General features: G+C 42.7%; 1 protein-coding gene across 2 annotated transcripts in view; it reads right to left on the bottom strand.

Annotated features, from left to right (window-relative positions):
• LOC121611355 (serine/threonine-protein phosphatase 2B catalytic subunit alpha isoform-like) overlaps positions 1-14777 on the bottom strand; it is a 35864-nt gene that overhangs the window by 11562 nt on the left and 9525 nt on the right. For both annotated transcript variants that reach the window (XM_041943896.1, XM_041943895.1), the window contains exons 2-4: positions 7352-7552; positions 4535-4659; positions 2830-2941 (exon numbers count right to left, since the gene is read on the bottom strand). In XM_041943896.1, the coding sequence (XP_041799830.1) occupies positions 2830-2941; positions 4535-4659; positions 7352-7520 (406 nt within the window). In that variant the 5' untranslated portion in view covers positions 7521-7552. The remainder of the gene's footprint in view (positions 1-2829; positions 2942-4534; positions 4660-7351; positions 7553-14777) is intronic.

Below are 14777 nucleotides of genomic sequence, written 5' to 3'. Positions count from 1 at the left end.
TTGGAGTGTTACATCAAATGCAGAGAACAAACATTGTGCTTTTACACGGACGGATAAAGAACTCAGTCATCTAGAGGCTTCAAACAGGCTTGCACGGTTCCTTTAAAAACATAATTTAGTTCACTCGGGTGTAATAGCAGTAACATGTAAGATTTTCACACAGCGTTTTATTAATTTATGCGGCCTTCTCTTCTCCAGCACTCCCATATGACCTGTTTCTCTCCTCTCTGATGATTTAGAAATTCCACTTCCCGAGGAAGAAATGTACAGTGGTGAAAAAATGCTCCATGTGACAGTGCATAGCATATTATACAGACAACATATAAATGCAAAGACTCTAATTCTGTATTCCAGTGAACTAATTCTGACCCAAATATAAGCATGAGGCAGCGTAGAGGCATCAGTGTGAGGCTGAATTTTTGCTTTATGAGAACTCCTTTGATTTGGCAGCGATATCAATAAAGACATCCAACACGCAGCATCTTTAAAGTAGATTTCACACAGGGGCGTAACAATACATCTGACACAAAACAATATCACAGGATTAAAATAGCTGAAAGGAGATCGGAGGAGAGAGATAGAGGAGGAAGAAAGAAGCGAGAGAGGGGTTGATTTTGGACGAGAGCGAGTAGGGAGGTGAGGAAAGGAAAATCATAATTTCATAAAGGGAGCAGGAGAGAGGTTGATGGAAGGAGACAGGGGTAGGGGGAAAGGTTAAGAGTGTGAAGAGGAGGAGAGGATGGAGGGGAGAAAAGAGGGGAGGAGATGGGAGAGTGTGAGGACATGAGAACAACGCGTACACAAATCAAAGCCAATATTGTGGAGTACCAGTGTACAGTATCCAGCACTAGTCTGTGTGTGTGTGTGTGTGTGTGTGTGAGAGAGAGCGAGAGAGAGAGAGAGAGAGAGAGAGAGAGCAAGGAGCGTGTTTGTCAACCTCTCCATCTGCCTTGTGTAGAGCAAGAGCTCATTATTGCTAGTCCACCAGTTTTCAGCTCCTTCCACACATGACACTTAAACATTTATGAAGACACTCTTGCACATGCATGCAGTCATAGTACATGCACTTGCACACACTTGTGGTAGACACACACACACACACACATACACACAGCAGATGGTAATTGAGGGCGACCACTATTCGCCATGAGCACCAGGGGAAATTAGCTTCCTTGTCCCTTGGCCAATCAGACACTGAGGAGTAAGTCCCTGAGCCAATCATTAAGGGCCAAATTAATTTGCTGCTAATCACCCACTCTCGGACAGGACATGAGGAGAGTCAGAGAGACAAAGAGAGGGAGACTGGGTGAGGGAGGACAGAGGAGAGGAGGAGGGAGAGAAACAGGAAATAGGGAGGGAGAGAAGGAGGAGAGGAGGGATGGGTGGGAGAGTGGGAAAGAATAACATGTGGAAGGATGGATGGAGAGGAACCTTGAGGGGGAGCAAGAGAGGAGAAGAGATCCTATAGAAAACACATACCTTCACAGCTGGAATGATCAGTTAATGTGATCAATTAAATGACAGAAAATTCATCTGAGAGAAGTGAATGTTCGCTTAACATCCTTACGCAAAGCAGCGAACTGTCCAATCCAAGCAAAGCAACTGAAATGAGGAATAGCAACTTTGAATTTCTCTTGCACAGTGACATGTTGAAGCGTTGTGTAAGGGGCTGTAATAAGAGTGTCACTCAGTATACAAAGAGTCTGGAGGGTGGTGTCATTGTTTTAGGCGGTCAAAACTAAAAACACATGAGCAAAAGTGTAAGGAATGAACCAAACAGTATGTTTGTCTGCTCTAACGTAAGCTGCAAACGCTAGCATATCAGGCTAACTAGCTTACTACCTACAGTAGTAACCGTCACTTCAGTGGAGCATTTCATTCGCTAACTACATTTGTGGGGTTACAGGTTCGTTCACGACTAACACATAAACTGTGTAGTCTTTTGCCGCTGTGTGGAGGACAGTATGCCATATATGAGCGTGTATGCTAATGTTAACATTACGGTCAATCTATACACTCTTTACGCTCTAGCGACCTCGATGCAAACTGGTCATAGCATTAGATTTGCCCAACACATTGGTGAGTCCTCACCCTAAAAGCTTTTTCTTTTACTGTATAACATAGAAAACGAAGATGATATTACGAAAAAATATGAGCAGTTAAGCATAAATCCAACAGCTGTCTCGCTTGTCCATTTGAGCAAGCTAAGCAGCTAAACGGGGTTATGTTAGCATGAAATAACAGTCTGATCTTATATTTTTCCTGATCATTCTCATGATCCTGAGGCAAACTACTACAAGGATCATCAGGTGAAGATGGTAACTTTCTGCCTACAATACGTAGCTTCAGCCTTATATCATGAAGCATTGTATCCAGTATATATATATATATATATATATATATATATATATATATATATATATATATATATATATATATATATATATATATATATATATATATATATAAGACCTGTTTAAAGGGCTACAACTCATGGAGCTCACGCTCATTTAATCAGTTAACTAGCAGAGAAGAAGCAGATAAGTGTCAGGTGACCTTTCAGTCATCACAACGACATACTAGAAATGAGGAGGCTGAGTTTGTCTACCTCTGTCTGATAACTGGGGGGCTAAATAAACCTGCCTTGCCATCATATCATAGCAAACTGTATATGCGCCACATGATAATTGATGAATGGCTCGGGGATAATTGTGATGGACAATTGCTTTTTTAAAAATGTAATAAAGTCATCAAAAAAATCTGCAGATGACTCCATACCATGAATAGCCAGAGAGAGAAAAGGAGCACATCATGTTTTGAGTTACTCACATTCTTGTTTGAAGGTGAAATATTCTGTCAGATGTCTACATTCATGGTTTCCCCGTAGAAGAAAGAGCGTCTTTGGGTAGAGGATTTTCAGTGACCACAGGTACAACACACACTGAAGATTCACCGGAGAAGAGACATATAAAAACTAGTTAGAGATGAGCAGCTCCACATTAACAAACACTGAACCTGTCAAAAAATTTCAAGAATTTCGGGCACATTCATGATGCATATAATAACATAGTCACTGTATAAAGTACTGTTCTGGAAATATATGTATTTTCTTATATGGGCTGGCTCAAAAGACTAGTTTCAAATTCTAGTAAGTAAGGTTCAATCACATCAGTAAGGCTATCTGTTTCCACCTGCTTCTAGTCTTTATGCTAAGCTAATAGAAAACCCCTTTTCTTTTTGTTACGTTCAGTCACATTTGCCAACCTCCTTCATCACTGTGACGTATCATCTGGTGGTTCCTGTGTTTCCCATATAGTAACAGAGGGGCTACATGGGGCTATATGGCACCATTGACAGCGACCAAAGGAAACACACTGTAACCTTTAATAAAATTACACATTTCTTCAGCTTTAACATTGTTGGAAACATTTGGGATCAGTGCACACCTATACAAAATATATAACACAGGTCTGTGCAGAAACACTACATATTATGCCTTTAAAGCACACACTGCAGTGAAAACAACTTTTGCTTTGGCACATCATTGCTAGTGAGTAATTGTTTGAGGCAGAGCTGGAGTCATTTCACTTTCAGTTCCCCTCATTAAATTCAAACAGGAAATTCAAAGTGAGACGCAGAGAAACACGATGGAGTTGTTACTAGGAATTCCTTCTCTGAATGAACCATCCACTGCCCAAATCAACTGAAGTGAAAGTGAATTGATCCTTTCCCTGGTCTAAAGATAGACATGAGCAGGAATTTGATAAGAATCATCCCCAATAAGAGCGTACTGATTGAGTTCACAGGAAACTGTTTGAATTGCAAACAGCTGTCTGACATCCTTTCGAATTTAAAATCATCCGACATGTTTATGTTGTCATTTTGCTAACCCGAAAAATGGCTCAGAGGGTGTTTTCTCACCTTTATACAGTATCGTCCCTGCTCTACATTAAGTGCCCTGTCTACATGACCTTGAAGTGTGTTAGGAAGGTGGCCTAAATATTGCTCCCTCCCCAGCAAACTCACTCCATGTCAATGATACAGCCCTTATGCCTTGGCAGCTAAGTGGTTCAACGAGCGAAGCCGTGCACCATGCACTCGTATCGTCCAAACAGCCCTCTGGATGTGCATACCATCTCCACTCAGTTTCCTTGCATACATTTCAGTAAGCAGCATATTGTATTCTTATTAGTGGTTACTGACCTTGAATCAGCCATGAATTTTACATTACATCACCATGGAATGTGTACATTTTCAGGCACACATTGGTGCGTCAGTGCTAATCTCAAGTACCTTTGTACATTTATAATACATTAAAAACAGCACAGTGTTGCATACCTCAGTAGTGAAATAAACCACAAAAGTGTACACTTCAGGGCAATATACGCAATTAATGGACACTGATTTATTTGTAAGTGTACTGTATACACATTAGTGAATATTTTTGAGCGAACACACACCCAGTAAAATGGAGACTATATATATAATATTATATATATGACAGCGCAGTATGTGATAAAGTGTCTACCCTCACCTCGATACTGAAGTAGCCCCTGTCCACATAGTCCCCTAGGAAGAGGTAGCGTGTGTTGGCAGGAGAACCTCCCACTTCAAACAACTTCATCAGGTCGAAAAACTGGCCGTGGATATCTCCACACACTGTGGAAACAGCACACGACAATGTTAGGATCATAAAGACCGCAGCTTTCCACTGCCACATGTTACATTTCCACAGCTCAGTTAAAAAAAAAAAAAACAAAACGTGGGACCGTATTTGCTTCAGTAGCTCCATATGGCCTGATTTGCATCTGCAGATGCATATATGTCCTGTCTGCTGATCTAGAAACATCACTCATCTGCCTAATGACAAAAACCCAGAAAATAAGTGATAAAAAATCCTCTAGCAAGAATCTATCGCAATCATTTTGAGGTCTCTGTTTAAATACTACCTGCCACAAAAGAAACACATCAGGGATTGAGAAAAGGTCCTCTCAATTAGTGTCTATGTCAATATTCTTCCCCCAGTATGTCTCTGTCTCTGTGCTTACATAGTATTTTGACCTGAAACACTGATTAGCTGATGGACAGAAAATTAATCAGTCACTACAGTATTTGATGTGCGTATTTGCTGCTTTTCTTTGTCTTGTATGATATTATAGTGAATATCTTGGTGTTTTGGAACTGTCAGTTGAGCAAACCGAGCAGTTTGAATAAGCCGCTGTGGGCTCTGGGAAATTGTGATTGGTGTTTTTAGACATTTTTCAACACAAGAAAGTAATTTTCGGCAGCTTAATTGATAATAAAATATTGCTAACTGTAGCTATTACTTCCTGTTGTGTTAGATTTAACAGTAACAGCACCCTTCACTGCACCGCGTTAAGTGAAATTTGTTCTAAATCACGATGAATAAAACTCACCTTCGTGACTAACATCACACCTACAGCTATCTCTGCAACAGATTGTCACATCCGGGTCTATTACACTTAGAGTTTAGATCAGGCTTTTCAATGCCCAACATTTCATATTTTGAAAAACTTCAGGACTGTCTGCCTATATGATCTGCCAGCACACAACTTCCCATCCGCCTCCCTCGCCATCTGTCTGGCCTCTCCTTTCACTTTTAGTTGATGTCATAGTTCCCCTCTGCAGCCATTTTACGATGCCCACTTCGCATCTGTCTGGCCGGCTACTTCTGTCTGTCTCTCCATCTGCTTGCCGTGTTAATGTCTGTTTTTGTGTCTACTCCTAAGCATTCGCTTTAATTTGAACTGGGAATTGGGAATGCAAAATGGCATGAGTGAAATTGAGCCGTACCTGTCTGCCTCCTCAGACCTGCCACAGTATTTTCCCAGAAGCCTTCATGTGACACCCTAAGAGCCTGTCAGTTCAAGTTTCAGCCGTCCACCTGCCTGTCTGTTCACTAGTCGGTCTATCTCAGAACATGTCCAGAGAGACTCCATCAAAGTGCTAAACTGTTCAGAATATCTCCTCAACATTACGTCTGCTTGAAGCCTTCCCTGAGAGAACCGGCACTGTTTTTCTGTAGTTTTATCTCTGAAATCTATCGGCTATTTCCAATCATAGCTAACTCTCAGGTGGGTGTTTCTAGGCCTGAATCTGTAGAAGTGGAGAAACTTGGAAAAGGGGATCAATAAGTTTCTCATTGGGAATGAGCAGGTTTGAGAACCTCTGCACTAAGCCGCTTATGATCGACTGTCTCTCCATCTGCCTGTCTATCTGTCCTCGTCCCCGGGGATCTGTACCTGTGAAAGCCGAGCGATGTTCCCACACTGCGTGGGCACGACAGCCCACACGGAATTATCTCATCGCCAGCATTTGCATAAACGCACACACACACACACACACATAGATACACAGGTACATTAACCGAGCAGTGTCGATAGGTTGAGAGTGTCTGAGTCTGTCTGCCTGCTTGCTTGTCTGTCTTGTGTGTCATCGTCTCAGAAACTTGTTTTCCATTTTGTTCTTCATCGATCTCAATCTCTACCTCCTCCTCCCTTCGACATTCTCCTCGGTTCATACCACTTCCCTGGCAAGGGAATACATGCAGATATTACCAAAGCTAGCGCCCGCTATTGTGAGTGCCTAAGTGCCAATTGGTTCTCTCAGTGAAGTGCGACCGAACAACAGTTCATATTAAAGGGGAGCAGAAACGTAGCAGATTAATGAATCGACGAATGGAATCTAATTAATACATAATTACTGATCTTTCTGCCTTTTGCTCTGCAGCTCCATTCCTCTGTCTCTCTAGTCTGACTGTTGCTATCTGTGCCCTCTGTAAGGTGTACATGAAGTTAGAGGCAGCAGCTGATTAGCTTAGCTTAGCATAAAGACTGGAAACAAGTGGAAACAGCAGCAGCAGTTCTGTCTGCTAATGTGCCGACCAGCACCAGTAAAATTCCCTGAATAACACGCAATATCTGTTTTGTTTAATGTGTACAAAAATGGAAGTATAAAAACAACAATTCAACATTTTACAGGGTTTTTTCCAGACCAGGAGTAGTTGCCCAGCAACTAGTGGAGAGTCCAGGAAGTGACTGCTCCGGGCTAATAAATAGTCTAACACTTAGCTCCAAGTAAACTTTGTTTTTGAACAGATTGAACAAATGAGATGTTACATGTAAATTAGAGAGCCAGTCGTTTCCCCCTATATCCAGTCTACCAGTCTAAGTTATGCTAAATGGCTGCTGGTTGTAATGTCATATTTACTGACAGGCATGACAGTATCAGTCTTCTCATATTACTCTGGACAGGAAAGCGAATGCGCATATATCCCAAAATGTCAAACTATTCCTTTAACTGATGTCCGGTGTAGCTCACTATACCATACCCGTGACTGGCGCCTCAATATCCAACATAGTTCGTTCCTGGCGCAGGATGGCGGCGCCTTCATCGATGATGCGCAGGGCCACAGCCTCCTCCAGCCGGCCCTCCTTGGTGAGGTGAGCTTTAAGCAGGTCCACCCGCGGCCGGCCTTCAGCATCAAACACCTCCTTCATCGTAAGCCGGTGGGCCAGGGGGAAGGGGACCGCTACAGACGGAGGTCGGGCGTGACGGAAAGGACACGGAGGAGATGAAAGTGAGAAGGTGTGGAGAGCGAGATGGAGACAGAGGAGAATCAATGATGGAGGAAGGATATTATTTGAGATTAAGAAGGGGGAGGAGAGTTTGAATGAATGCATTGATAGATGGAAGGAGGTGAATTAGATAATGCAGGGAATGAGAGAGGTTGATGCAGAAGAAGAGAGAAGAAAATTGATTATAATGCAGAACATGATTTATCGATATTTCCTGTATTCTTCGATAAGCTTGGCCACGCACATCAGAAGCCCTCAGTCCTCACCATTATCCTGATCACCCCTGCTGCAGGCTTTGACTGTGTGTGTGTGTGTGTGTTATGGAGGCCTAGGTGGGTTGCATTGAAGCTGGGGCTGCCAGAGTTATCAGGGCTGCCTACCTCTGTTCTGCAGTAATGTCTCTCTGCCTCTCTGCCTCTGTTCTGCAGTAATGTCTTTCTTACATAATGAAGGCCCCCAGGGCGCTGCTGGAGAGGGGGGTTGACTGACGACGGGGGTGATCCAGCAAGAGTGCACAGCTGCACGTGAGGAGTCACATACACACACAGGGAGGCACACTCGGCAAAACGCAGACACACACACGCACACACACAAGCGGTCTTAACAAATAGGCACAAACTCAGTGGCAAGAAACAAAAGGCAGAGGCGCAGGGGCGCATGCGTAGATCATGTATGGCACAATGGCGTTAACATGCATGATTGCATGTGTGAGCCTACAGTGGTACACATGTACACACACACACACTCACACACACACACACACACACACATCCAAGCTCATAAAAGGTATTGTTATGCAGGATCCACAGAGCCTGTTGGAGCCCCACCAGTGCTAACACAGATAATGGCCTAGATCACAAACTAAAAACTAGGCCTGGCTCTCTCTCTCTCCACACACACACACACACACACACACACACACACACACACACACACACACACACACAAACACACACTTTCACTCTGTCACTTTGTCTCTGTTTTGCACTCTCTCCTCTTGCCCCTTCACTGTTTTTTTTTTTTTTTTAATTTTCACTCCTCTGTCTCTCTTGCTGATTCTGTCTCTTCCAGTTGCTGTAACAGGCCACAGCGAGCTTTCACACAGAGCTCCATCATTACATTACATTACATTTTAACCTGATACATTTTAGTTTTGGGGGGTTTTTTTAACAATAAAAGTAGCTCAACAACCACATCAAACCATACTGCATGGTTTTATGTAATCACCACTGAAACATCAGCAACATTTAGCCAGTTGTACTAAATGAACCATAAGGAGGGGCATGGAAAGCATTGGACAAATCAGCTACAATGCACCTAAATCACTTAATGTGTAATTATGAGGATTTTACTCAAAATTTCAAACATGTCTGTTGATGAAAATTGCTTCTGACAAACCATGCAGTTATGGTTGCTTTGGTTTTGAGCTATTTTCAGACTACAGGACTATCTAGTCATTTGCATCTCACACGGAAAATAGGGGGCATAAGTATTTTGTCCTGGATCACGCTAAAGATGTCATTGAGCACTTTAAGCATGCAGAACATTACAGGACACCTTCACCAAAACACATCTCAGGGCACCCAAAGCCTTCTGGGACACACAGACACACCTGTATGCTACTTTAGACACCCTGAAGTATCTAAAAACACATTAGGGCTACATTAGGTTAGCCCCTGTGTGCCTAAAGACTGAATACAACACACAAGACATCCCAGGACAGCAAGAGCTGCCAAGCTGAAGGCTCTGGTTTCCATCAATTGAGAACAGTAGATCTACATATTAAAACCAGTTTTGCCTTTCAGGCCAGGACTGATTGATATTTTCAAAGGTTTGTGCGCCCCCAGGTTGTCAGAGAGCACAAGCCACAACAAGAATTACTCATGCATGTTGGCATTTGTGTGACTTCACCTTTACTGTATTTATAGAAGGAAACAACAAGGCTCAGTCAGCGTGTGGCTAAACCTCCTCCTTCACTGTACTGTAATGTACTGTCTTGTACTACTGCCCTGCACCTTACTGTGCTGTGCTGTGCTGCAAACGGCGCTGATGCTGGTACGAGCCACAAAAAGCTGCACGCATCGTAGAGAAAAAGCTCCAGTATTCTTCTGAAGCTCGCACATACGCATACATGAACTCAATGTGTGTGTATACGTTTCTGGTTTGAGGGAAAACTGAGGCCTCTGGTGTGTGTGCATGTGAATGTGGGAGTGTGTGTGTGTGTGAGAGAGAGAGAGAAACGAGAAGGAAGGAGTGTGAAACTCGTAAATTGTGCGAGCGGTGTGAAAGTAGGGTAGGTATGAGAGACTGGAGAGCAGCAGAGACACAGAGCTTGGGGAAGGAACTATACTTGGGAAAACTATACTTGGCAGTTAGGGAATGGAGAGAGGAGACGAGTACCGACACACTCAGACCAAGAAGGTGTTTCGCACCTGACAACTGGCCATTTGATGAGCGCACAATTCTCCGGGAATACTAGCGGATCTCGGACAAACTCACTCGCGCACCAAAGCTGCAGACTGAGAGCTGTCTGGGGTTTGAGCTGTAAATTATGTAAATTATGGAGAAACCACATCTGAATTGAATATCGCAATTCTGATATGATTTGTGAAACATGATGGTACGGCAAAAATACAGGTTTTCGCTAATGACAATGAAAGGCTTTCTGCTGCGTGCGTCAGAATTTGTAGGTCTGGAGCACAACAGTAATGCATAAGGAATGCATTTACATTTAATACAGCATCTACATGTATAATATACAGTGTATGCATTCGTATAAAGCAAAGAAATCACATTTCACATTTATTTTCTTTCTATCTATTTTACCATGTTTATCTTGGTTTGGCACGTGAGCATGCCAACATTTGCTAATTAGTACTAAACACAAAGTGCAGCTGAGGGAAATATTAGCTTTAACTATTTGGAAATAACCCAAAGTATTTTGGTAATATTGACCTGTTTATGGCTCTAGAGGAAACGTCAGGGGATCACCAAAGTCATTAGGATTCAGCCTCTGGGTACCATGGACATCTATATTAGATTTCATGGCTATCTGTCCAATAGTTTAAATATAACAGTAGAGATAATGTGATATTGCCACCCCTAAAGCCATGGCTAAAAATTCACAATTACGAAGACACAAGCTTTGCACTGGCACCATAAAAAAAGTTGGGATCCTTTTGTTTTCCTTCTATGTTAATTGAGTTTTTGTATCCTCCTGGTTTCTTTCTAAAAGCCCTTTGTGATTAAGCAGTTACATAAAGGACTCCACTGATAAGACAATTTGGAGTAAGTCTACCATGAGAAAGTGAGAAAGGAAATTTAGGTATTTTTAGGCAAACAAAGCTACTAGGAGCTCAGCTCCTATTAAGCAGGAAGCGAACGAAAAAGATTTTAAACATTCATTTTCATTATTTTTAATCACAAAGGACATCGAGTTAAGTTTCTGTGACTGAATCGTCTTGCTTGGCACACATGCACAAAAGATCGTGGCTTCATCACCTTAAAAAGAAGGACTTCAGAGGTGAAAATCATTTTTTCATGTCTGTATGAGAAAATCATGTTTTGTTCCAAACAGAGGATCATTATGTGTCATTTGGAGATGACAAAGCAGAACAGACTGCTTACACATTTTGCTCTTGAGCTTGTGCAGAGCAAAATGTCCTCACTGACGGTTCAATGCGCTGAGGAGCTTCAAGTGGTCTGGCGCAACCAGCCTACCTGAAGTCAATGTGTGAGACCAGAGATTTATCTCAACTCTGGCTTCTTAGTGCACAGGCAAGGACGGAAGCTATGCAGACATAAAACGAGCAGGTTTACAGTTTCTTTGCAATATCTCATCCATCAAGCCTGGAAAACTTAAATGGAAAACATTCGTATGAGCACTGATCGACCTTTTTGTCTTAAAAACACCATCCTGTACTTGCAGTGACTAGTGGGAGAACCAATCCTGCTAGCTTGATGCACACGCTAAGGCAAGCACCAACACGCAAACACTGTTTCACCAAATTCTGCAAGCTGAGGGTGTTGCAGGCCTTTCTAGTTTGAACCGTCTCACACATGTTATTCAGTGTGAATGCAAGAGTTGGCTCACACTATTATATGCTATTGTATTTTAGCATAATAACAATAGCATGAGTACTGTCATTTAGTAATGAATTCTAATACCATCAGCCTCTACATTCAAACAATAATGTTGTCATAAAACAGGGACTGTTAATTTAACTTAATAAGATAAATTATTCACATACAGACCCCACCTGAGGAACAGAAGGCAAATGTCATGGTAGCTCTGCTGACCCTGTGCACCATGAAAACATTCCATGTGCTGATGATGAGTTACTTCACAATTATCAACAGAGTACACCTTGTACTAATAAAACCCAACCTCCATGGTGTGATGTAAAGGATGGGAATAATTACAATTTTCTACTTCTTCTGTTGATATTTGTACGTATAAGAAGCAGGGAAGCCCTACCAATAACATTAGTTTGAGAAAAGTGGAACAATGTGAATCATCTTGACTGAGACAAACAGGCAATCTGCATTTTGCAGCAACTGGAAATAAAGGACAACCGTTAAGTCAAACGAAAAATCAACAAGGCCTGACTAATAGCAGCTAATGGTTGGCAGGCTACCGATGGGCAAACTATGACAAACTATGGTTACTCTGAATTCACCCGTCCATTCTGATCAGTGTGAAAAACAAAGGGTTTCTTTCCTAAGTACTGTGGTTGAAAATTAGCTGTGGCGCTAACACTGGCTCATTTACAGAAGTCCTTGTAAATAAATCCATGAGATATATGAAAAACTGGCTAAAAGGTGATGAAATGTCAGAGTGAGTTCCACATCATCTATCTCATTTATCCTCCACAGTGTAAAGCTGGTGTTAGCTTGACATACAGTAAGCCCAGAACATAAATGCCACACTTCTTGAGAAGAGTGATGGTGGATAGTATTTCGCTCAAATGCTGCTCTAAGGCATTTTTAACACTTTGTGATTCTGTCAAGTGTTTCAACCTTGTGAGGGAGCTCTGCTTTCCGATAGTACAGTTTAAACTGTCCCTTGTCTGAGTACAGTTGACAAACACACTGAACTCCACTTTCTGAAGTGCAGGTAAGTGGAGTAAAAAACAAGTATTTCATCCAGGATTGTCCTTTTCACTGAAGCAACCGATCGCACAGTGCGTGGCGTGTGTGTGAGGTGAGCTGGACCGAGGGGTGTAAGATGAGCAAAGAGGTGAAAGCGTTTTTAGTGTCTTCCTAATGCACTTTGTGCCGCTTTTGTCTTCTGGCCCACTCTCCATTGCTGAACTCCCCGGTGTGGAATTTATTAAGGGCCAAAGCTGCCAGCTCAGCCAAAAATCTCCACATCACAGCACAGTGAGGGGGGAGCCTGAGAGAAAATCTATGACATAGCTTTCAACCAAATCTCCTAAATTTGTTTGGGCTGGCCTAATAGCCTAACTGGAGCAGAATCTGATCAGAATCATCTTGTTATTGTGTGCATCCTCTCTAATGGCTAAAGTTAATTATGGGGATATTTCATCACTTTTAATAACACAGGGACACCATTCACAATGAGAGGGGCTGCTGCAGGATGGAGGAAGTGACAGCAAGTGAGAACAGACAGATTGCAGAAATGACAGTAGAAGTCACCCATGATCCATCTGTCCTCATTTGTGTCTGTCCACCAAATGTTGCAAAATATGACTAAATAGGTATCAAACAGCACAAACTAGTGCTCCACAATCAACTGATTGTAAGATCATTGGTAGAAAGGGAAATCATCTGTGCTGCTGAGCAATAAATATGCCAAAAGTTTAACAATAATCACACAGTCAAAATGGTTCAGAAAAAGTAATTACACAAGCACATACAGAATGTGCTACGTGCAGCCTGAATTAATCCATTACAGTGCAATACTGTGGCTGCCAGACTGTATCTGTCTGGTGTTCATCCAGCGACATCGACCAGAACTGATGGCATGCCTATGTGTGTGTATGCGTGTGTGTTTGTATGTTAGATGTATTGCCCTCTACAGGACCTCATTTAAAGTGATCACACACACCCATCTCCCAAGATCAGTTCATCCCGCTGCCTGTCTCTGCATGAATAAATGAAGGAGGGAGAAACTGAGGGATGAAAGAATGAGAGCAGCGAATGAGAGGAGAGAGAGGGAAAGCAAAAATTAGGGTGTATGAGAGCGGAGAGCTACGACTGTTCACATGCGTATTGTGTGCGTGTGTCTGTGCGTGTGTATGTGTTTATCTACCATCTTTGACCCAGATCAGCTAACACAGATCCACGGGTCTTTGAAGGTGGTGGTGGGGGGACAACTAAAGATGCGTTTGAAGTCGTTCAATTAATGCACAGTACACACATGAAGGACCATCTGTGTGCGCGCACACACACACACGAACAGAAACAACGGCCCATCCCCTAACAGCCTGTCCTCATTAGACAATCTCTCTCTCTCTCTCTCTCTCTCTCTCTCTCTCTCTCTCTCTCTCTCTCTCTGGAGTACCTTCTCTATAAATAGCCCTTGCCCTGCCACCCTCCCCACAGGGCACACACACAGAGACCTGTCAAGGTGGGACCCATGGCTCGCAAGGATAACACCAAAATCAAACACACACACAGACACACACACACACACACACACAAATACACACACATACACACACACACACAAGGCTCTAAGGGAACCATGGGGGAATGGGACAGCATGTTAGACTAAAAGGAAATATGCCCAGTGTGCCCCAAGCCTTGCCAGAGGTGGTGTGTGTGTGAGTGTGTGTGTGTGTGTGTGTGTGTGTGTGTGTGTGTGTGTGTGTGTGTGTGGTTGTGCATGCATGAATGCATGCATGCATGTGTGCATATTGGATATGGCTCCACTCAGCTTTGGTGAATACTCTCCACTCATTCAGTGATATGTTTAAAAGGTCTCAGCTTTCAAACGATAAATATCACCTTTGCACCTTCGCTTCTTAATAGGGATTGCTCTCTGAATGTGAGGCAACAGCGCAAGGCCTTGAGTTTCAACAACGCACAAACTGGTTCTGCTCTTTCAAGTGTTTAGCGTATTGGCATCATACCCGATATATGGCATTTGGCAGCAAGGTTATTTCTATGTAGCTCTGCCCTGTATTATGCAAGCATGCATACAGTATGCTGCGT

Source organism: Chelmon rostratus, chromosome 9, assembly GCF_017976325.1.
Source record: "Chelmon rostratus isolate fCheRos1 chromosome 9, fCheRos1.pri, whole genome shotgun sequence".
Lineage (NCBI taxonomy): Eukaryota > Metazoa > Chordata > Actinopteri > Chaetodontiformes > Chaetodontidae > Chelmon > Chelmon rostratus.
Note: the sequence above shows the minus strand (reverse complement) of the source record. Positions and strands in the feature narration are given on the sequence as shown.